A 24918-nucleotide genomic window follows, 5' to 3' on the forward strand; every position below is an offset into this window, starting at 1 on the left:
CAGGAGTTCAAGACCAGCCTGACCAACATGGTGAAACCCTGTCTCTATTAAAAAACATATATACACAAAAATTAGCCAGGCATGGTGGCATGCGCCTGTAATCCCAGCTACTCAAGAGTCTGAGTCAGGAGAATCACTTGATTCTGGGAGGCAGAGGTTGCAGTGAGCTGAGATCATGCCACTGCACTCCAGCCTAGGTGACAGAGCAAGAAGGAAGGGAAGGGGAGGGGAAGGGAGGGGAGGGCAGGGGAGGGGAGGGGAGGGCAGGGGAGGGGAGGGGAGGAAGGGCGGGCTGGGCACTGTGGCTCACAACTTGTAATCCCAGCACTTTGGGAGGCTAAGGCGGGTGGATCATGAGAAGTCAGGAGTTCAAGACCAGGCTGGCCAAGATCGTGAAACCCCATCTGTAATAAAAATACAAAAATTAGCCAGGCACAGTGGCAGGTGCCTGTAATCCCAGCTACTTGGGAGGCTGAGGCAGGAGAATCACTTGAACCAGGGCGGTAGAAGCTGCAGTGAGCTGACAGCACCACTGCACTCCAGCCTGGGCGACTGCACTCTAGCCTGGGCGACAGAATGAGACTATCTCTAAAAAAAATAAAAGAAAAAAGAAAAAGAAAAAAAGAACCCAACTTTACAAAAAAAATTTTTTAAATCAGCCAAGCATGGTGACATGCACCTTAGCAGGCTGAAGCAGAAGAATGCAGTGAGCCATGTTCGCACCAATGCGCTCCAGCCTGGATGACCCTATCTCCAACAAAGAAAAAAAAAAGCAAGAAGTATAAATTGGAGTTCATTAAAATTAGAAATGGGCAGGCATGGTGGCTCACACCTGTAATCCCTGTAATCCCAGCACTTTAGGGGGCCAACACAGGTGGATCACCTAAGGACAAGAGTTCAAGACCAGCCTGGCCAACATGCTGAAACCCCATCTCTACTAAAAATACAAAAATTAGCCAGGTGTGGTAGCGCATGCCTGTAGTCCCAGCTACTTGGGAGGCTGCAGCAGGAGAATAGTTGGTGAGCCAAGATGACCATGATTTCACCTGGGCAAGGTGAGATCTGTCTCAAAAACAATAGGCCAGGTGCCCAGCACTTTGGGAGGCCGAGGCGGGCGATCATGAGGTCAGGAGATCGAGACCATCCTGGCTAACACGGAGAAACCCCATCTGTACTAAAAATACAAAAAAATTAGCCGGGCGTGGTGGCGTGTGCCTGTAGTCCCAGCTACTCGGGAGGCTGAGGCAGGAGAATGGTGTGAACCCAGGAGGCAGAGCTTGCAGTGAGCCAAGATTGCGCCACTGCACTCCAGCCTGGGCGACAGAGCAAGACTCCATCTCAAAAAAAAAAAAAATACAAAAAATACAAAAAATTAGCCAGGCGTGGTGGCAGGCGCCTGTAGTCCCAGCTACTCAGGAGGCTGAGGCAGGAGAATGGCATGAACCCAGGAGGCGGAGCTTGCAGTGAGCCGAGATCATGCCACTGCACTCCAGCCTGGGTGACAGAGCAAGACTCCATCTCAAAATAAATAAATAAATAAAATAAAATAAAATTATAAACTTCTGCTCTTCAAAAGATACTATTGAGAGAATAAAAAAGACAAGCAACAGACTGTCTTGTCTTAAAAATATTTGCAAATGACATACCTGTTAAAGGTCTAATATCCAGAACATATAAAGAATCTCAAAACTCAATAATAAGAAAACAAACAACCCAAATGAAAAAATGGCCAGAGATCTGAACAGATATTTTACCCAAGATTTAACACTGTCAAAAACAAAAACAAATGAAAAGATGCTCCAACACCATTAGGGAAATGTAAACTAAAATTATAATAAATACCTGTTAAAATTAATTAAATAATCTGAGTATACCAAGTGCTGGCAAGAATACAGAGCAAGTACAGCTCTGATACACTCTTAGTAAAAATGGTATAACCACTTTAAAAAAGAGTTTGGTAACTTCTTATATCTCATCATAAAACCCAGCCTTTCTACTCCTTGGTATTTGTTAGAAACATAAAAGCATATGTCCACACAAAGACCTATATGTGAATGTTCATCACAACTTTATTTGTAATAGACAAAAACTGGAAAGGATCATAATGTCAAGTAACAAATGAATGGATAAACAAATTGTGATATATCCACACCACAGAATGCTATTCAGCAAAAAAAAAAGGAATACACAGCTGGGTACAGTGGTTCAAGACATCACAGTGCTTTGGGAGGCCAAGGCAGGAGAATCCCTTCAGGCCAGGAGTTCAAGACCAGCCTGGGCAACACAGCAAGATCCTGTTTCTAAAAAAAAAAATTAATTAGCTAGGCATGCTGGTTGTACACCTGTAGTTCTAGCTACACCAGGAATTGAGGTAGGAGGATAGCTTGAGCTCAGGAGTTTGAGGCTGTAGTGTGTTATATTTGTGCTTCTGAACAGCCATTACACTGCACCATGAACAACATAGTGAGATCCCTTCTCTAAAAGATAAACTTTTAACTTTTTCCTTCTGCCAGAAAAAAAAGAAAAAGAAAAAAAGAAAACAACTAAGTTATTGGCCAAGCTGCAGCCGTATACTATTTTTGTGACCTCGGGTAAGTCACTTAACCCCTTGGACCATAAAGATACTTTCCCGGCCGGGCGCGGTGGCTCAAGCCTGTAATCCCAGCACTTTGGAAGGCCGAGGCGGGCGGATCACGAGGTCAGGAGATCGAGACCATCCTGGCTAACACAGTGAAACCCCGTCTCTACTAAAAATACAAAAAATTAGCCGGGCGTGTTGGCGGGCGCCTGTAGTCCCAGCTACTTGGGAGGCTGAGGCAGGAGAATGGCGTGAACCCGGGAGGCGGAGCTTGCAGTGAGCCGAGATCGCGCCACTGCACTCCAGCCTGGGGGACAGAGAAAGACTCCGTCTCAAAAAAAAAAAAAAGATACTTTCCCTAGGCCGTGCACAGTGGCTCACACCTGTAATCCCAGCACTTTGGGAGGCCGAGGTGGGCCAATCATCTGAGGTCAGGAGTTCGAGACCAGCCTGGCCAGCATGGTGAAACCCTGTCCCTACTGAAAAAAATACAAAAATTAGCCAGGTGTGGTTGCGGGCACCTGTAATCCCAGCTACTCAGGAGGCTGAGGCAGGAGAATTGCTTGAACCCAGGAGGCAGAGGCTGTAGTGCACTGAGATAACGCCACTGTACTCCAGTCTGGGTGACTGCAGACTCTGTCTCAAAAAAAAAAAAAAAAAAAGAGAGATACGTTCCCTAAAGCACTGCTATAAATTAAATTAAAGTGCTCAGTAAACTATACAGTGTAATGCAAAAGCATGAGCCGTATTATTAAACGCAAGCTTCTATAAATAAAATGTACATGCTGTATGTAAATCAATACTGCTACCACGTACTTTGACTTTCTTTCAGTTGCATGTGTGTGCACAGAAGTATATGTAGTAAAAAATACAGTATATAAAACCTATAAGAGATTTCCTTCTTTTAAATTTGGCAATATTAATTTTTTTAAAAGCCATGGGGCAATTTTAGTAGAGACGGGGTTTCACCATGTCAGCCAGGATGGTCTCGATCTCCTGACCTCGTGGTGGTGTGCACCTGTAGTCCCAGCTACTCGGGAGGCTGAAGCAGGAGAATGGCGTAAACCCAAGAGGCACAGATTGCAGTGAGCCAGGATTGCACCACTGCACTCCAGCCTGGGCGACAGAATGAGACTCTGTCTCAAAAAAAAAAAAAAAAAAAAAAGCAGTGAGGCAGAATAAATTACTCAACTACCAGAAAGAAAAAAGTTATTTAGAGTTGCCTACCTATTGGAGGTGCTTGGTATCGATCCACTGTTTTTCTCTGTCTCAAATTATATGGTCTATCATTTTCTTCTCCTTCTGCCTCTTCAACTTCTATATCTCCATCCTCCTCTTGAGATTCTAGTTTCCCACACACAAAAAGAAAAGAAAAAAGCATTATTTTAATTCAAAAGGATTGGTCTACTCTAGACATTTAAGTGCCAACATATTACGTAAAGCATACATAATTAAAAATCAACCTAAATGGATGTAAAAGAAAATACTTTCCCTGCCAATGATCAATACAATTATCTGCTAAATAAATTAATATGATCATATTTTATCTCTTGATTTACTTAGGAACTTTGATTCTCTTTGGTCATACAATGCAATAATAGAAAACAGACTTAAAATTTCACCCAACTACAGCAAACCTCAATCAATGCTCAACCACTAAATAAGATTAGTATTCAAATACCACTTGGTAATTCAAAAAAATATGCTTATACGTAATTACTAATGTTACAGCAAGATCAACTTTTGTTGGCAGTGTAATGATTTGTTAGGCCTGTTGACCACAGTTAAGCATGGATTAGTTACATTTTGGTAGCAAAGTGCATGTAGGCATTGAGAGGGAGCATGAAACAGACTTCTACGGTATTGGTAATAGTTTATTTCTTGACATGAGTGATCATTTTATAAATTTTTTTTTTTTGAGACAGAGTTTCTGTCACCAGGCTGGAGTACAGTGGCGCGATCTGGGCTCACTGCAACCTCTGCCTCCTGGGTTCAAGCAATTCTCCTGCCTCAGTCTCCCAAGTAGCTGGGACTACAGGCACATACCACCACGCCCGGCTCATTTTTTGTATTTTTAGTAGAGACGGGGTTTCACCATATTGGCCAAGATGGTCTCGAACTCCAGACCCGGTGATCAACCCGCCTCGGCCTCCCAAAATGCTGGGATTACAGGCATGAGCCACCATGCCCAGCTATAATTCATTTTTTAAGCTGTATACACTTAAAAAATAAATTATAACGTACATAAATCCTAAAAGTTTTTTTTTTTTTTTTTTTTTTTTTTTGGTGAGTTGGAGTTTTGCTCTTGTTGCCCAGGCTGGAGTGCAATGGTGCGATCTCGGCGATCTCGGCAACCTCCGCCTCCCAGGTTCAGGGGATTCGCCTGCCTCAGCCTCCCGAGTAGCTCGGACTACAGGCATGTATCACCATGCTTGGCTAATTTTGTATTTTCAGTAGAGACAGGGTTTCACCACATTGACCAAGCTGGTCTTGAACTCCTGACTTCAGGTGATCTGCCCGCCTCGGCCTCCCAAAGTGCTGGGATTACAGGCGTGAGCCAAAATATTATTTTTTAAAAATGATTTGGGCTATAGCTACGATATAACATCTAAGTACAGTTAAAATAAGAGTCTAGCTGGACGTGGAGGCACCTGCCTGTAGTCCCAAATATTTAGGAGGCTAAGGCAGGAGGATGGCTTGAGCCCAGAAGTTTGAGTTCAGCCTGGGGCAACATAGCAAGATTCCATCTCTATTTTTTTTTATTTTTATTTTTTTGAAACAGAATCTCGCTCTGTCACCCAGGCTGGAGTGCATGACCTTGGCTCACTGAAACCTCTGCCTCTCGGGTTCAAGCGATTCTCGTATCTCAGCCTCCCAAGTAGCTGCAATTTACAGGTGTGCACCACAATGCCCAGCTAATTTTTGTATTGTTGGTAGAGACAGGGTTTCACTATGTTGGCCAGGCTGATCTCAAACTCCTGATCTCAAGTGATCCACCCGCCTCAGCCTCCAAAAGTGCTGGGATTATAGGGGTGAGCCACCACACCCGGCCTCTATTTAAAAAAAAAAAAAAAAAAAAGGCCGGGCGCGGTGGCTCACGCCTGTAGTCCCAGCACTTTGGGAGGCCGAGGCGGGCGGATCACAAGGTCAGGAGATGGACACCATCCTGGCTAACACAGTGAAGCCCCGTCTCTACAAAAAACACACAAAAAAGTAGCCAGGCATGGTGGCAGGCGCCTGTAGTCCCAGCTACTTGGGAGGCTGAGGCAGGAGAATGGCGTGAACCCGGGAGGCGGAGCTTGCAGTGAGCCGAGACTGCGCCACTGCACTCCAGCCTGGGCAACAGAGCAAGACTCCATCTCAACAACAACAAAAAAAGATCTGATGAAAATTAGTAAGCATACGAACCCCCAAATGCAATATGTAACTTTTTAACCACAAGAACTGTCAATATAACACAATCATATTAAAGCATAGAAAAAAATATAAAGCTGGCAGTGATACTTAGGGAAGTAGAAGACTAAAACTGCAAAGTGCTGGACATCGTGGCTTACGCCTATAAACCCAGCACTTTGTGAGGCTGAGGCAGGAAGACTATTTGAGCTCAGGAGATCAAGACCAGCCTGGGCAACAAACGTATCGAGACCCCATCTCTATAAAAATTACAAAAGATTTAGCCGAGCATGATGGCATGTGCTTATGGTCCCAGCTACTCAGGAGGCTGAGGTGGGAGGATCGCTTGAGCCTGGGAGGTCAAGGCTGCAGTGAACTGTGATTGTGACAATGTGCTCCAGCCTGGGTGACAGAGTGAGAAACTGTCTCAAAAAAAAAAAAAAAAAAAAAACCTGCCAAGGACTTTCTATTTTACTCATGACATTGGAAAGCATTATTTGAAAAATTTTTATTGTTAGGTTGTAGAGAAAAATCAACAAACACAGTATTTATCTAAATAATACTATAAAATACTTGTACCTAAATAAGTTATCTAAATATCCAAAACATTACTTTTTGAAAAATGTCTGTACAGTAACACAGTATTACAGGCAAAAATTCTAAATATGGCATATCTACTTTGGAAACTCTACAAAGATGTTCAGTTAATGAAAAGGCAAAAATCGCATTATAAATCTGTCTCACCTATACTGATTTTCTCCAAAGGAAGCAATTTAGAGGTTCTAGCTGTAACAACAATAATATTTGCTCAATAAAGTACCTTCATTAGAGATATCACCTCTTCAAAACTCGCTAATAAAATATTAACTACAGAATTTTTAAAAAACACAGTCTTCTCAATCTAAACTACACAAATAATGGGAACTAGTAAGATTCCCCTATAAAGTACTACTATTCTGCATTTACAATCTTCTGAATCTTCTGAAAATCCATTTCAATAAAGATTAATGCCAGGCCGGGTGCGGTGGCTCACACCTGTAATGCTAGCACTTTGGGAGGCCGAGGCGGGCGGATCACCTGAGGTCAGGAGTTCAACACAAGCCTGGCCAACAAGGCAAAACCCCTCTCTACTAAAAATACAAAAATTAGCCAGACATGGTGGTGCACGCCTGTAATACCAAGTACTCGAAAGGCTGAGGCAGGAGAATCGCTTGAATCCGGGAGGTGGAGGTTGCAGTGAGCCGAGATTGCACCACTGTACTCCAGCCTGGGCAACAAGAACAAGACTCTGTCTCAAAAAAAAAAAAAAAAAAAAGATTAATGCCTCAGAATTAAATCCTATAGGTGTACCGTTCATCAATTTATAATCCACGGGGCCAATGTACTGCTGTCATGTTCCCAACTCCGGCCCTACAAGTTCAGTCTGGGTTCTTCAGTTCAGAACCCACAAAGGCCTCAGAAAAGAACAGTATAGTCCCTTTCCACTGGTATTAGAAGTCTCTCTCTAAACTTTACTCTTTATTCCTCAGACCATACCTAAATTTGTGATCCACATAATCAGAGATTTAGAGGCCACGGATAGCAAAGTAACCATCCAGTTAGAAGGTGCCTAAGTACAAAAAAGGCCTCATCTAAGAAGCAAATGAGCCCAAAGCAAATCCCATACCAGATCACTGAAGGACTACCAATGGCTACTAATAAAATACATTACATAATGTATAATGTGCACTTAAAAGTATTTTTCCAAATGAAGGAAATGAAACTCAGATTCCCAACTGAATTTAAACTATTTCAAACTATACAATATAGACCTCAAAATCCAAAAACCACCTACTCAGCAATATTCTACATATATTACTTGTATATTTTATTTTTCTTCCCTCCCACCTGAACTTTCTCGAATTTCAAAAAGTGCTTTACAAACCTTCTTCTTCACCCTCAGTAGAAACTTCATGATGATTTTGTATCCCATAACTATTTCTTCTTAGTGACTTTCTTCGCCTTTTCACTCTTGAATACATATCCATGTTTTCCTTTTAAAGAAAGAAATCTGTCAAATAGTAACATGACACTTATTCTCCACTACAAAAAAACAACCCAATGGGACATACCTGCTCAACAAAATTTATTGAGCACCTATTTGCATGCCATAGATTCATGAAAATGGAGCTTCCTAAATTCAATAAATGTAAGAAATAAAAGGGAAAAAACTTATAATAAATCTATAAAAGTGTAAAACACATAATACCAGCAACATACTTTCTCCCTCAAGCAAATTACAGCCTAGTAGGAGGGAAATAAGACAATCACAGGTAATTATAAAAGAAAGTAAAATAAGTTAAATGCCATAAAGAGAGGCACAAAGTACTCCAGAATTCAAAGAGAAGACCCTCCTTTTGTTATGGGGTAAAGGGAAGGGAGGCAGTATCTGAAATGAATCTTGAAACAAAGGTAGAACTGCATCAGTCACTAATTAGAAATATTAACGAGAGTAAAAGTTATAGGAACAAGAATGATTTGTTTACACTTAGGCAATGGTGTGTGAGAAAACACAGTTGAAGCCAGATCATCAACATCAAGGTGTTTTTAATTTTCAGTGCACAACAAAAAACCACTAATGGTTCAAATCAGAAGAATAACAGAATCACAGTTGCACTTTAAGGTGACTCATCCAGCAAAAGTGAAGAGGGTCTTCTTGGGAAGGTTGTAGCAAGAGGAGAATGAAGAAAAGAAATAAGCAAGCAATAAAATCCCAAACTAAGTTGGAAATGAAGACGAAGGAACACTGGTGCTAATTCAAAAACATCCAACTGTTGCATTCTCCCTTTAAATTCCTCAATTAAAATAAAAAATATTTACAAAGATTGCTACAGCTAATATACTCACAAATTCTGTATCTGTCCACATTCGAAGTCGTTCTACTTCTCCTGATCGACGATTCCGTCGGATGTTAATGTTGTCCATTTCCTGTAGTACAGCTTCAGCAGTGCTACAATCATATAATAAAATCAGGATTTAGACAATGGTGGCACCATATACATAAAAGAGCTCTTTGTGAAAGTGTAATCAAATCATCTCTGATGTGTAACTATACACAACTTTTTTTTCTTTTTTGTTTTTTTTTAGATAGAGTGTCCCTCTGTCACCCAGGCTGGAGTGCAGTGGCCTGTTCATGGCTCACTGCAGCCTCAACCTCCTGGGCTCAAGTGATCCTCCCACCTCAGCCTCCCAAGTATCTGAGACTACAGGCATGCACTACCATGCCCAGCTAACTTTTATATTTTTTTGTGGAGATGGGGTTTCACCATGTTGCCCAGGCTATTCTTGAACTCCTGGGCTCAAGCGATTCATTCATCTCAGCCTCCCAAAGCGCTGCAATTACAGTGGTGCGCCCCACCACATCCCAATTAAATACCTCTTTCATAACCAGCATCCATCATCAGAATACAGTGCCCAATAAGAAAAGCAAAACCAGGACATCTTCTACCTTTATGCATTAAAATAAAACTTTTTAAATATAAGGCTTTTGTTAATAAGGTCCCAATAAAAAATCCATAATGCCTCTATGAATAATTATCAGATATATGACACTGAAAAAATACGAATTCAATCTTTTTATTGAAGATGGTATTAAGAATAACTTGTATAAAGTAATGGTATAAAATTATTTTGTCTTTATTTGTATAAAGATAAGTAATTGTAGAAAATAAAACAATTTGTAAAAAGTTTAAAGCCAATATAAGGTTTACTGGAAAGACTCTTTTAGAAATTCAAGTAGAACACTGTCATTCAAGAAATACATGCTAGGCTGGGCGCGGTGGCTCACGCCTGTAATCCCAGCACTTCCGGAGGCAGAGGCAGGTGGATCACGAGGTCAGGAGATAGAGACCATCCTGGCTAACACGGTGAAACCCCATCTCTACTAAAAATACAAAAAATTAGCCAGGCATGGTGGCGGACGCCTGTAGTACCAGCTACTTGGGAGGCTGAGGCAGGAGAATGGTGTGAACCGAGGAGGCGGAGCTTGCAGTGAGCCAAGATCGTGCCACTGCACTCCAGCCTGGGCGACAGAGCGAGACTCCATCTCAAAAAAAAAAAAAAGAAAAGAAAAAAGAAATACATGCTAACATCTTAGCAATTTTTTTTTAAGAGATGGGGTGCTGGGCACAGTGGCTCATGCCTGTAATCCCAGCACTTTGGGAGGCCAAGGCAGGCAGATCACAAGGTCAGGAGATCAAGACCATCCTGGCTAACATGGTGAAACCCTGTCTTTACTAAAAATACAAAAAATTAGTCGGGCATGGTGGCACGTGCCTATAGTCCCAGCTGCTCGGGAGGCTGAGGCAGGAGAATCACTTGAACCCGGGAGGCAGGGCTTGCAGTGAGCCATGATCGCGTCACTGCACTCCAGCCTGGGCGAGATGCTGAGGTCTCACTGTGTTGCCATGACTGCTCTTGAACTCCCGGGCTCAGGATCTTCCCACTTCAGCCTCCTGAGCAGCTATAACTACAGTCTCCAGCCACCACACTTGGCTATCTTAGCAATTTTTACTTTATATTTTAAACAAATACTTACGTAACATTTACTATGCATCTAGATACTGAACAATACTTAAGTTTTAATAATAACTTAAGCCCAAATTTGATGTGATCACTGTAGAATATAATTTCCTCTCTTGCCAAATAGGGACTGTACTGACTACCCTCTCCACGCTGTTGTAAAGATTAAGTAGGATGACATATTATCTGAGAAGAATAAAGTTTTACAGATGCAGACGTTGAACGGATAATCAGCTCACTGACTAGCTAAGAGACTCAATCCCACATACTCAGTCTCAAAACATCTTCAATTCAAAATCTTGAATTGACCCACCACACCCAGCTTCAAGTTAAGTTTTTAAAGAACTGTATTGATTGCTAAGTTGTTGCTTATGTTATTTTTTTTAAATGTAACTGTCTTAAAAAACAAATAATTAAATGAAACTGCTTAATACTTGGCATTCATACCTATTTACTAGTTGATCAAATAACAAACTCTGGTTCACACTTTCAAATCTGTTTTTCCTGGAACGACAACTTTTTCTGACTTCCATGTCACCATTTATACAAGAAAGGTCCCCATCTCCCTTCTTTTCCCCTCGAAGGGGATGGCTTCGAAGGGCTACAAGAAGAAAGATATTTACATTTCAAAGTACAGAATACACAAAGACAGAAAAGAAAAAAATCAAAAAATTACTTTTAAAATACTACAAAAAGTTTAATATAACCTTTTAAATGGCTTTAATATTCAATAATCTAAAATTTCTATAAATTTTCCAATCTGTCATAAATAATTTAAATTTCAGGTATGCTGATTTCTCAAAGTTTAACAATTATATACATTTTTTTTACTATGACTGAAATTTAGCCATTTCCAACTGTATGCTCAGCACACTATTAAATCACTCTATTTTTCCCCACTTTACTGCTTTCTCTAACATTATAAGAATTTTAATACTAACCAGTTTTATAATAGAATACTCACATAAGCTACTATGTCCGTTTGGTAATGTAGCACCAGGCTGAGAAGTTAACCTAGAACACAATAATATTTAATATGCAAACACATCAACATTTGTTTATATAAGCAAGAAATGCAATACTGCTGGAATTAATCTTTAAAATATTATTTTAATCTTTAAAACTTTTTTAAAAGTAAAGATAACTTTTTCTACTGTAAGATTGGTAATATGTCAATTAATAAAATATACTAGCTAGTTAAAAGCCATTTCATTACTTCAAGAAAAGCTTTAATAACAGATTATAAACTAAGTTTACTCTGCCATCAACTCTACAAATCAAAACCCAAAAAAAAGGCTTAAGCTTAATATGCACCATAAAATTAACTGAGACCATGAGTAGCAGGGGTCACAGGCATTAACTATTGGTTTTGGTTGATGAAATAAAATTCAAACAATGATAAATTTATTAACACAATAAACAGTGAGAAAAAAGTGCTTGAATACCAATATCATTTAGTAATTTCTTCAAAGTATTTTATTACACATTTAATCTGACAAATGAAACAGCTAATTTATCAAAAGAGCCATTTTACAATTCTCCCTTTTGGGTGGAAGAAGAGAAATGTAAATCACTGGAAAGTTACTAAAAAGGCCATCAAAACATGAGGACTAGGAAAAAGTCACCGTACTTCTTAGTATAGTCAGAAAGTTCAAAAGTAAAAACTAAATTGCTGCATAATAAAAGAGTTGTCAATGCAAACTAAGATATTTTTGAAATATCCAACAATTATTAGTTTCGAAGATTAAAAAACTAGGGAAAGGACATCCAGAAAATCACAAATACATATGACTGTCTTCTTTTTTTTTCCCCCAAGACAGAGTCTTGCTCTGTCGCCCAGACTGGAGTACAGTGGCACGATCTCAGCTTACTGCTACCTCCGTCTCCCAGGCTCAAGCGATTCTCCTGCCTCAGCCTCCCAAGTAGCTGGAATTACAGGCACATGCCACCATGCCCAGTTAATTTTTGTATTCTTAGTACAGATGGGGTTTCACCACGTTGGTCAGGCTGGTCTCAAACCCCTGACCTCAGGTGATCTGCCCACCTCGGCCTCCCAAAGTGCTGGGATTACAAGCGTGAGCCACCGCACCCAGGCCCTATGACTGCCTTCTATCTATGTGGTTTGCACAAATTTTTAATTAAAATAATCTAACATTTTTTGTTACTCCAGTACTCTTCATGTTAAATTATAAATATACTGTATATCACAATACCCCTGGCCCAGCAAAGGTCACAGTTAAGATGACTAAAGGGTATAAACAAAAACTCAATCCAGGCGCGATGGCTCACGCCTATAATCCCAGCACTTTGAGAGGCCAAGGCAGGTGGATCACCTGAGGTCAGGAGTTCGAGACCAGCCTGGCCAACATGGTGAAACCCTGTCTCTACCAAAAATACAAAAATTAGCTGGGCGTGGTGGCGGGCACCTGCAATCCCAGCTACTCGGGAGGCTGACGCAGGAGAATTGCTTGAACCCAGGAGGCAGAAGTTGCAGTGAGTGGAGATCATACCACTGCACTCCAGCCTGGTGACAGAGCAAGGCTCCATCTAAAAAACAAAAAACAGGCCGGGCATGGTGGCTCACGCCTGTAATCCCAGCACTTTGGGAGGCCAAGGCGGGCAGATCACGAGTTTAGGAGATCAAGACCAACCTGGCTAACACGGTGAAACCCCATCTCTACTAAAAATACAAAAAATCAGCCAGGCATGGTGGCAGGAGCCTGTAGTCCCAGCTACTCGGGAGGCTGAGGCACGAGAATCGCGTGAACCTGGCAGGAGGAGCTTACAGTGAGCTGAGATCACGCCACTGCACTCCAGCCTGGGCGACAGGGCGAGACTCCGTCTAAAAACAATAAATAAATAACAAAAAACAAAACAAAACAAAACCCTCAAACTACTATGCATCTTCAGATTGTCAAAAAACAATTAACAACAAAAATCTAGCCCCCCCTTTCCTCTACAAAACAACAAAAAAAATACTTTTTCCTAATATACTATCTTGGAGAAAATTTCATTTTTAGCACCACTGTATACAATGCACATGATTCTCCAGGTATATGAGTGTGACTATAAAGTAACTAAATGGATGTAATACAGGTATTCTTACAATGTTGTCATTACACAATGCATTCCTGGAATTCTTGAGAATCACTCTCAAAATCCACTTAAAACCACATAGAAAAACCAACTTTATTACTTCATAAATATGCTTTGTCTTTAGACCCAACAAAGCATTAACTCAGCTTCATCAGTTTATTCACAAGTCTTGGCACCAAATGAATTCTGACTATACACAAAGCCAAATGGTTGGAATTTGACATCACTTGAATTGTTCAAAAGAATAAGATGCAGACCCTAAAGTCATTCCACAAAAGAAATCAAAAACTTTTCGGAACAATGGTAACATCATTAGGGAAAAAAGCACAATAAGCTTTTTGTCTACTCTAAAGAAGACAATGCTTACTTGGCTTTTATTACTAATGAAAGATCTGTTTTAAGAAAAAAATTTTTGGCCGGGTGTGGTGGCTCACGCCTGTAATCCCAGCACTTCAGGAGGCCGAGGCGGGTGAATCATGAGGTCAGGAGATCCAGACCACGGTGAAACCTCGTATCTACTAAAAATACAAAAAAAAAAAAATTAGCTGGGCACGGTGGCGGGCGCCTGTAGTCCCAGCTACTCAGGATGCTGAGGCAGGAGAATGGCGTGAACCCGGGAGGCGGAGCTTGCAGTGAGCCTAGATCGCGCCACTGCACTCCAGCCTGGGCGACAGAGCGAGACTCTGTCTCAAAAAAAATAATAATAATAATTTTTAAAAACTTGTTCTTCAATTGATCTAATTACCTTATAGTCATAGATTATTGTCATCATCATCTTTATAAAAGGGAGAGAAATTGAAAAAGGAGACATGACATGAAATACATGAGTATATTAAAAGATTTAATATACTGAGGTTTCTTTTTTTTTTTTTTTTTGAGATGGAGTCTCACTCAGCCATCCAGGCTAGAGGGCAGTGGTGCGATCTTGGCTCACTGCAACCACCATCTCCCGGGTTCAAGTGATTCTCTCGTCTCAGCCTCCCAAGTAGCTGGGATTACAGGCACCCGCCATAATGCCCAGCTAATTTTTGTATTTTAGTAGAGACAGGGTTTCACCATGTTGGCCAGGCTGATCTTGAACTCCTGACCTCAGGTAATCCGCCCGCCTTGGCCTCCCAAATTGCTAAGATTACAGGCATAAGCCACCGCGCCCAGCCTATACTGAGATTTTGTAAGGGTTAGCCTGCTTAAACGCATGTGCCTAAAAGTTTCTGTATTATATCAATGTTCCCAAAAGTCGGTCACTTAAATTGAGTGGGTATCTATTTTTTGAAAAGAAGGAAGGCGGGTTGGAGATTTTTTCCCTGTATCACTGTTTCCTGAATTTTTATTTATTATTTATTATTTTTTGAGGGGACAGAGCCTCACTCTGTCGCCCAGGGTGGAGTGCAGTGACTCTATCCTGGCTCACTGCAATCTCCGCCTCCTGGATTCAAGCAATTCTCATGCCTCAGCCTCCCAAGTAGTACAGGCATGCACCACCACACCTGGCTAATTTTTGTGTTTTTAGTGTAAACAGGGTTTCACCATGTTGGCCAGGCTGGTCTCGAACTCCTGAACTCTGACGATACCCCCCCCATCCCGACCCCCACCTCAGACTCCCAAAGTGCTGGGATTACAGGCATGAGCCGCTGCACCTAACCCTGTTTCCTGAATTTTTAAATGGGACCAGTTTCACTTTGCATTAGGTGATTATTACATTAGAATTTTCTACAGCTTTAATTATCTGGGGCACACACTATTGCAATATCAGACTTAAAAATCATACTTATTCTCCCTTTCCCATATAAACTCAAGGCATTTAATGATTTATGAGGGTTATAAACCTCAATTCAAAAAAGCCCAAGTTCTTTTTTTTTTTTTTATTTTGAGACGGAGTCTCGCTCTGTCGCCCAGGCTGGAGTGCAGTGGCGCAATCTCGGCTCACTGCAAGCTCCGCCTCCCGGGTTCACGCCATTCTCCTGCCTCAGCCTCTCCGAGTAGCTGGGACTACAGGCGCCCGCCACCACGCCCGGCTAATTTTTTGTATTTTTTAGTAGAGACAGGGTTTCACCGTGGTCTCGATCTCCTGACCTCGTGATCCACCCGCCTCGGCCTCCCAAAGTGCTGGGATTACAAGCATGAGCCACCGCGCCCGGCCAAAAAAGCCCAGGTTCTGACATACCTCACTTAACCACTACCACTCCTCGATTCTAATATGCCTCAGCAGTCCACATAGGTGGTTATACTTCTGCCTCACCTCACTACTTCCTCATTACCTAACCACAAAAGAAAACTTTCAAGCATGCTACATTTGAGTATACAATAAATCTTTTTTTTTTTTCTTGAGACGGAGTCTCACTCTGTGGCCCAGGCTGGAGTGCAGTGGCGCGATCTTGGCTCACTGCAAGCTCCGCCTCCTCGGTTCACGCCATTCTCCTGCCTCAGCCTCCCGAGTAGCTGGGACTACAGGCGCCCGCCACCACGCCTGGCTAATTTTTTGTATTTTTTAGTAGAGACGGGGTTTCACGGTGTTAGCCAGGATGGTCTCTATCTCCCGACCTCGTGATCCGCCCGCCTCGGCCCCCCAAAGTGCTGGGATTACAGGCGTGGGCCGCTGCGCCCGGGTTTTGTTTTTGTTTTTGTTTTTTTTAAGACAGAGTCTCACTCTGTCATCCAGGCTAGAGTGCAGTGGTACGATCTCAGCTCACTGCAACCTCTGTCTCCCGGGTTCAAGCAATTCTCATGCCTCAGCCTCCCAACTAGCTGGGTACAGGCACGCGCCACCATGCTTGGCTAATTTTTGTATTTTTAGTAGAGATGGGATTTCACCATGTTGGCCAGACTGGTCTCCAACTCCTGGCCTCAAGTGATCCACCACCCTTGGCCTCCCGAAGTGCTGGAATTACAGGTGTGAGCCACCACGCCCAGTCAAGTGTACAGTAAGTCTTATGAAAATTTCAATTTGTCTGTATCTTAGAGTATGCGTATTATTCTAGATATATATCAGGTTAAATGACTAGTAGCTAAATAAATATCCGCTGACCAAAAAAGTCAATAAAATAGCATTCTGTACTCAAAGTATTTGTAAGCTACAACATCTGTCTATATTAGTATGTATATTTGGGAATTTCTATATACAATATAAAAACTATATATTAAAAAATATTTTTGACCAAAAACATCCTATTTTACTAAAAGTATCAATCATTAAAATTCTGTTGGCCGGGCGCGGTGGCTCACGCTTGTAATCCCAGCACTTTGGGAGGCCGAGGCGGGTGGATCACGAGGTCAGGAGATCGAGGCCACAGTGAAACCCGGTCTCTACTAAAAATACAAAAAAAAAATTAGCCGGGCGTGGTGGCGGGCGCCTGTAGTCCCAGCTACTCGGAGAGGCTGAGGCAGGAGAATGGCGTGAACCCAGGAGGCGGAGCTTGCAGTGAGCCGAGATTGCGCCACTGCACTCTAGCCTGGGCAACAGAGCAAGACTCCGTCTCAAAAAAAAAAAAAAAAAAAATTCTGTTGATACACTTGGGCCTTTAAACCCAGGTTTCACCCCAAAAGAAAACTCATAATCTATCTCAAATCACTTATGAAGATTCAGAAGTTCTAGGTCCACTTTTATCTCTATCTTCATCCAATTACCTAACTCTAAAATGGAAATTTATTTTGCCAATTAACAGTAATTTCTTTAACGACCTTAGTGGTCTTTGCAAAGTTCTTTAGAATTCATTATTTTTCATAGCTAATACTAATTCTTATCTGTATTCCATTTTCCTCCATATGAATTATTATTTCTAACAAATTATTTTTTGTGAAAGGACTTCAGTAAGTTTACCTTAGATGCTCATAAGAGTTTAGACTACCAAAATAAAGGAATCAAGATTCTCAGGTTCATGACATAAAAACAAATACGAGCCTTTAAGTAATTCTTAATTTTTTGTATTTATATTATCTCAAAATCTAAAATATTTTTAACTACAAGCTTTCCTTAAAATTAAATTCTATTGAATCTAATAGGTCAAATTGCATTTTATTTTCAGGTCATCTGAAACATCAAAAGATTTTAATTCTAAAAGTTTAACAGTTACTCAGACTCCTAGATGAATAAACTAAAAAAAAAAAAAACTTTTTTTTTTTTTTTTTTTTTTTACGAAGACAGGTCTCACTCTGCCGCACGGGGTGGAGTGCAATGGCGTGATCACAGCTCACTGTAGCCTCAAACTGCTGGGCTCATGGCATCCTCCAGCCTTAGCCTTTCAAGTAGATGGGACTACAAGCATGTGCCTGAAGCTAATTTTTTAATATTTCATAGAGATGAGGTCTCACTATGTTGCCCAGGCTGTTCTTGAACTCCTGGGCTCAAGCAATCCTCCTGCCTTGGCCTCCCAAAGTTCTGGGATTACAGGCATGAGCCACCATGCCTGGCCTCAAAAATCTTTTTAAATTGTGTGAGCTACTAAACATTGTCCTTTTGCCAAAACAGAAATAGTAAATGTATTAGTATTCATTATTTAAGTTTTTTACTCAAAATGCATTCAGTATTTTTTTAAAGAAATATCTCACTCTATGGTACCTAAATGATTCCTAAATGGAAGCATATCTTTCACACGCTCTCCCAAAATTTTTGAGGCCTTTTTATATGAAAGACTTCTATACGAAATATCAGCCAGGCACAGTGGCTCATGCCTGTAATCCCAGCACATTGGGAGGTCGAGGCAGGTGGATCACCTGAGGTCCAGAGTTCAAGACCAGCCTGACCAACACGGAGAAACCCTGTCTCTACGAAAAATACAAAATTAGCTGGGAGTGGTGGCGCATGCCTGTAATCCCAAGTACTCGGGAGGTGGAGGCAGGAGAATCACTGGAACCTGGCAGACGGTGGTTGCAGTGAGCCAAGATAGCACCATTGCACTCCAGCAAAACTCCATCTCAAAAAAAAAAGAAAGAAAGAAAGAAAAGAAATATCAAGATCAATTTACTAAAGGCCTGCTGGGTGGATAAAATAAGAGAAATCTAGTATATTACTTGCACTTGAATAAACTGTTAAAATCATCTTAAAAGTCCAATTTTAATGCTAAAAGAACATTGTTAGGAATATTTATCTAGAAGATATTTGATTCACTCATTTAATAAATGCAGGATAGAGATTATAACAGGTAGATCAAGTCTAAAAGTGTAATTACATGGCAGTACTAAAGTAACATCATCATAATGATCCAGACCTGTTTCATCTCACAGATGTATGGGTGTGGGAAAGAAAAATAAAAATCAACAGACTATGATTCATGTATTTTTCTACTTAGCCCCATATAATGCAAATTACAAAAACATAAACTGGCACATCTTATGGAGTATATTTTAGTAAGTACGGAGACCCTTTAGGGACTAATAAATGTACACAGCCTGTCAAAGTCTATATAACCCCAAAGACTTTTTTTCACTAGAGAATAAAAGTATCCAGAGTTTACCTACACATATAAAAATCAAAATATTTTTAAATACTTGAAGAATAAAAACAAAGGACTTCCCTTTTACTTCTGTTCAGTCACACATCATCAGCACTTCTACTTTAAAGAGTTTAAGGCCGGGCGTGGTGGCTCAAGCCTGTAATCCCAGCACTTTGGGAGGCCGAGGCGGGCGGATCACAAGGTCAGGAGATCGAGACCATCCTGGCTAACATGGTGAAACCCCGTCTCTACTAAAAAAATACAAAAAAAAATTAGCCGGGCGTGATGGCAGGCGCCTGTGGTCCCAGCTATGCGGGAGGCTGAGGCAGGAGAATGGCGTGAACCCGGGAGGCAGAGCTTGCAGTGAGCCAAGATCGCGCCACTGCACTCCAGCCTGGGCGACAGAGCAAGACTCCGTCTCAAAAAAAAAAAATAAAAAATAAATAAAGAGTTTAAAGAACCCTTTAGTTCCCAGACCCATGTAAAAAAAAAAAAACTGTTTTTAATTAGAAAAAAATAAAAATAAAGACATATAAAACAGAAGTTAAAGATTCTGATTTCAATGTTTAAATATTTTCTATGTGTGTGCCTAACCTAACTATCATTTGGGAGTAAATTAAACTTAATTTTAGTCAGTTTAGGAGTAAATGTCGGTAATTTACTATGAAACTGACTAAAATTAAGTTTTCCTGATACATACTGAACCAGACACAAAGCAAATTTAAGTTAAAAACAGGATAATAGATGAAAAGATGTCTTTTAAAATTAATTTAAATGTCATTATATCTTAGTATATCGATTCAAGTGAAATAGTCAATAATCTTAAAAAAGAGAGATTTTATTTTCAAATAAAAATATAACTCTGACCATATGTTTTATTAAAATTTTCAGGACTATAAATACATATGCATACTCAAGAGTCATCAAAATCCTTATTGTTTTACTTATGGTAATTTCTGTTACATACCATATATCTTTATAAAACAAATATATTTTAGAGTATATTGGGAGAAAATAAAATTACATAAAAAATTATAAAATAAGTTTAATACAATTTACTTAAAAGTATTTACAAGACACTTATTTTATAAGCTAAGAAAATTAGCATTAATATCAGCCCTGAATCACATTCAGTAATTTATGAAAAAACAATCAATGAGTTCTCCTTTCTCACCTGGCCTGTCCAGTTGATAAGTTCCATTCCTCTCGCTGACCAGTACTTCGTGATTTTGATTTGTCTTTGCAAACAGAATCAGGTTGTTTCAAAGTGCGTTTCGCTGGAGGAGATATGTGGCTATCACTTAAACTACCATCAACTTCAACTTTCTGAAAGACAATGTTAAAAATGTATTTATTATTCCTATTAAGATAAATAGAATTGTTAATATTAGGGGCTCACTCCTGTAATCCCAGCACTTTGGGTGGCCGAGGTGGGCAGATCACTTGAGGTCAGGAGTTCAAGACCAGACTGGCCAACATGGCGAAACCCCGCCTCTACCAAAAAAAAAAAAAAATTAACTGGGCGTGGTGGCAGGCGCCTGTAATTCCAGCTACTTGGGAGGCTGAAGCAGGAGAATCGCTTGAACCCGGGAGGCAGAGGCTGCCGTGAGCTGATATCATGCCAGTGCAATCCAGCCTGGATGACAGAGCAAGACTTTGCATCAAAAAAAAAAAAAAGAATTGTTAATATTCCTGGATAATCAAGCATTTTGTCAACCAATAAATTTTACTGAATTATACTACAAATATAGCAAAATGTATAATCTGTAAATATAAAAACAAGAAAGATTACATTTATAATCAGAAAAATATGTTGTTTCTTGTTTTTATTTTGAAAAATGTTCAAGAAAGGGTGTGTGTTCTTAAATGTTTAGTGTGATATGTATCTTTTTTGTATGACACAATCCCTCACACCCTCCTAAATACTCCAGTATGTACCTCCCAAAACAAGGGCACTTTGCTACATTACCACCATACAACCCCCCAATCAGGAAATGAACATTGGTATAATACAGAGTCAAACCACAGACATATTCAAATTTTACCAAATGTCCCAACAACACCTCTCTTTCAGGTGCAGGATCCTAAACAGAAACACATATTGCATTTAGTTAATGGACCTCCTCAGTCTCCCTCAATCAGTCTTTCCTTCTTTCCCTATCTTTCATGTCTTTGACGGTCAAGAGTACAGGCGAGCCAGGTGCAGTGGCTCATGCATGTAATCCCAACACTTTGGGAGGCCAAGGCGGGGCAGATCACCTGAGGTCAGGGGTTTCAGACAAGCCTGGTGAACCCATTTGTATTAAAAATATATTTTTTTAAAGCCAGGTGTGGTGGTACACGCCTATAATCCCAGCTACTCGGGAGGCTGAAGCACAAGAATCACTCAAACCCAGGAGGTGGAGGTTGCAGTGAGCAACCACTGCACTCCAGACTCCGTCTCAAAAAAAATTAAAGAGTACAAGCCTTTCATTCTCTAGGACCACCCTCAATCTGGGCCCAGCTGATGTTCCTAATAATCAGATTCAGGCCACATATTCTTAAAAAGAATACACAGAAATGATGCTGTGCGTACTATACCTATCCTTCCCATCCCTAGGGATGTTAACCCTCATCACTTGGTCAACCTGGTGTCTGCCAGGTTTCTTCACTGTAAAGTAACTATGTTTTCCTTTGTATTTGATTTATATATTATGGCGGATTATTTTGATAATTCACCAATATCCTGTTCCTCATCAAATCTCTACCAACCAGCCTTAGTATTCATTGACTACTCTTGCCATTATCAAATACCACAAAGATGGTGATTATCTAATTCCATCGTTCCTTCTACATTTGTAGTTGGCATTTTAACAGAGAGCTTGCCCTGTCCCCCCAAATTCATTTATTCATTTATATTTTTATCAGTATCATGGATTCTTATTTTATTCTACAAATTATAATTTCCTACTCTATTTATTTTGTTGCTCAAATTATGTGAGATTTAGCCAGTGTGAGCACCTTCAAGGCAATTCCTGTGTCTTTTGACACATCCTCATCATTTTGAGTACTTCCTTACTTTCTGGCACAACTGAATTCTATAGGCTCATTTTATACTTTCCCTCTCTGGCCCTAGATTAGCATTTCTCCAAGGAGCCTTGGTTCCTCTTAGTCAATGATAGTATTTAGAAACCAAAAGCTGGGCACTACGTGTGCACGTGTGCTCACTGTTACTGAGGTTTCACTGCAATTAAGTGCTCTCAGCAGAAAGAGCTAAGGAATATATAAACATATAAACATACACATACATATATACCTAAATCTCTTTTCTTGAGACAGAGTCTCAATCTATGTGATCATGGCTCACTGAGGCCTCTGCCTTCTGGACTCAAGCAATCCTCTAGCCTCAACCTCCCAAGTAGCTGGGACTACAGGCACCTGTCACCATGCCCAGCTAATTTTTTGTTGTTGTTAAGATGGGACCTCATTATATTGCCTAGACTGGTCTCAAACTCCTGGCCTCAAACTCCTGGTCTCAAACTCCTGCGCCCACCTCAGCCTCTGAAAGTGCTAGAATTATAGGTGTGAGGCACCACACTTCGCCCAGCAACTTTTAAAGGTCTGAACAAAAAATATTTGCCACCTGTTGTCTCTAAGGGAGGCCACTGCATCTATGCAATAAGAATCTTGGTCTCCACAACCCTTTATCTTAACCCAGACACTCCTTTATACTAATTCCAGGTTTTTAGAAAATAACTCTTCCAACAAATTGCCAATTAGAAAATCTTTGAATCCACCTATCAGTTGTAAGCCCTCCATCTTTCCCGTCTTTCCAGACTGAACCGATGTAGACCTCACATGTACTGATTGATGTCATATGTTTTCCTAAAATGTATACAATGAAGCTATAACTCAACCACCTTGGGCACATGTTCTCAGGACCTCTTGAGACTGTGTCTTGGTCCATGGCCACTCATATTTGGCTCAGAATAAATCTCTTTAAATATTTTACAGAGTTCGACTCTTTTTGTCAACAAGTATCTATAATCCTTTTCAATATGCTACCATATAGAAATATCTGTGGCCAGGCACAGTGGCTCACACATGAAATCCCAAAACTTTGGGAGGTCAAGGCAGGACGACCACTTGAGGCCAGGAGTGCCAGACCAGCCTGGGCAATGTAATGAGACCTTATCTCTACAAAAAATTTAAAAATAAAAATTAGTTAAGTCAGGCGCAGTGGCTCATGCCTGTAATCCCAGAAATTTGCGAGGCCGAGGCGGGTGGATCACCTGAGGTCAGGAGTTCGAGACCAGCCTGACCAACATGGTGAAACCCCATCTCTACTAAAAATACAAAATTAGCCAGGCATGGTGGCCCATGCCTATAATCCCAGCTACTTGGGAGGCTGAGGCAGGAGAATTGCTTGAATCCGGGAGGCGGAGGTTTCAGTGAGCTGAGATCATGCCATTGCACTCCAGCCTGGGCAACAAGAGGGAAACTCTGTCTCAAAAGAATAATAATAATTAGTTGGGCATGGTGGTATGCACCAGTGGTCCCAGCTACTCAGCGAGGGTGAGGTGGGAGGATTGCTTGAGCACAGGAGGTCAAGCCTGCAGTGAGCTGTGATCACGCCAAGCCTGGGTGAAAGACCAAGACCCCATCTCAAAAAAAAAAAAAAAAGCCACAAGGCCATACTGGCACTAAAAGGCACAAAAGAAAAAATAATTGAAATTCAAATATGAGCATGTATATAAATAAGATGGTGTATTAGTTTTATAATACACCATCACTTATTAGGTTAAGTTCCCAATAAAAGCTAGCTAGCTACTTCCAAACTATATTCAGTACAGGGTGGAAAATCATTTAAGATATACTTCAATCTTATAACAATCCTTTGTCAGTCAACATACTATACTCAAATGAGTGTTTTTTTAATTTAGTCCTTTCATTTTTTTTTTTTTTTCCTCTGAGATGGAGTCTCATTCTCTCACCCAAGCTGGAGTGCAGTGGCACGATCTCGGCTCACTGCAAGCTCTGCCTCCTGGGTTCAAGCAATTATCCTGCTTCAGCCTCCTGAGTAGCTGGGACTACAGGCACACGCCACCACGCCCAGCTAATTTTTGTATTTTTAGTAGAGACGGGGTTTCACCATGTTGGCCAGGCTGGTCTCGAACTCCTGACCTCGTGATCCGCCCGCCTCAGCCTCCCAAAGTGCTGGGATTACAAGTGTGAGCCACCGCGCCCAGTAGTCCTTTCATTTCTAATACAGTTTTCTTACTTTTCTTTTTTTTTTTGAGACAGAGTCTAACTCTGTCGCCCAGGCTGGAGTGCAGTGGTCTCGGCTCACTGCAACTTCCACCTCCTGGTTCAAGCAGTTCTCCTGCCTCAGCCTCCCAAGTAGCTGGGATTACAGGTACATACCACCACGCCCAGCTAATTTTTGTATTTTTAGTAGAGACAGCGTTTCACTGTGTTGGCCAGGCTGGTCTCGAACTCCTGACCTCGTGATCTGCCCGCCTCGGCCTCCCAAAGTGCTGAGATTAGAAGCATGAGCCACCGCGCCCAGCCTCTTACTTTTTATTTTATATTTTTATTATTTTATTTTATTTTATTTGAGACAGGGTCTCATTGCCAGGCTGTTCTCAAACTCCTGACCTAAAGAGATCCTCCCGCCTCGGCCCCGCAAAGCGCCGGGATTACAAGCATGAGCCACCACGCCTAGCTTTAGCTTTCTTTATACTAGCTCACCCACTCCAACCTGGGATATTTATAGACTCCCAAGGTTAAAGTGTGCATTAAAGGTCATCTAACTGAATTACTAATCCAAGACATTCTTTACTCCAACTCTGGTCTGTGAACCAACAACATGGGCATCATCTA

At 41.0% G+C, this 24918-nt stretch overlaps 1 protein-coding gene across 5 annotated transcripts in view; it reads right to left on the reverse strand.

Annotated features, from left to right (window-relative positions):
- The window catches only part of ATAD2B (ATPase family AAA domain containing 2B), a 234062-nt gene that overhangs the window by 182915 nt on the left and 26229 nt on the right, over positions 1 to 24918 (reverse strand). For all 5 annotated transcript variants that reach the window (XR_009209482.1, XM_058426973.1, XM_058426974.1 and 2 more), the window contains exons 2-7: positions 20231 to 20382; positions 11496 to 11545; positions 10979 to 11132; positions 8858 to 8960; positions 7896 to 8004; positions 3806 to 3922 (exon numbers count right to left, since the gene is read on the reverse strand). Coding sequence is in view for 4 of the 5 variants with exons in the window: in XM_058426973.1 (XP_058282956.1) it covers positions 3806 to 3922; positions 7896 to 8004; positions 8858 to 8960; positions 10979 to 11132; positions 11496 to 11545; positions 20231 to 20382 (685 nt within the window). In the remaining variant the exon portion in view is untranslated. The remainder of the gene's footprint in view (positions 1 to 3805; positions 3923 to 7895; positions 8005 to 8857; positions 8961 to 10978; positions 11133 to 11495; positions 11546 to 20230; positions 20383 to 24918) is intronic.

Source organism: Hylobates moloch, unplaced genomic scaffold (genome assembly GCF_009828535.3).
Source record: "Hylobates moloch isolate HMO894 unplaced genomic scaffold, HMol_V3 SCAFFOLD_13, whole genome shotgun sequence".
Taxonomy (NCBI): Eukaryota; Metazoa; Chordata; class Mammalia; order Primates; family Hylobatidae; genus Hylobates; species Hylobates moloch.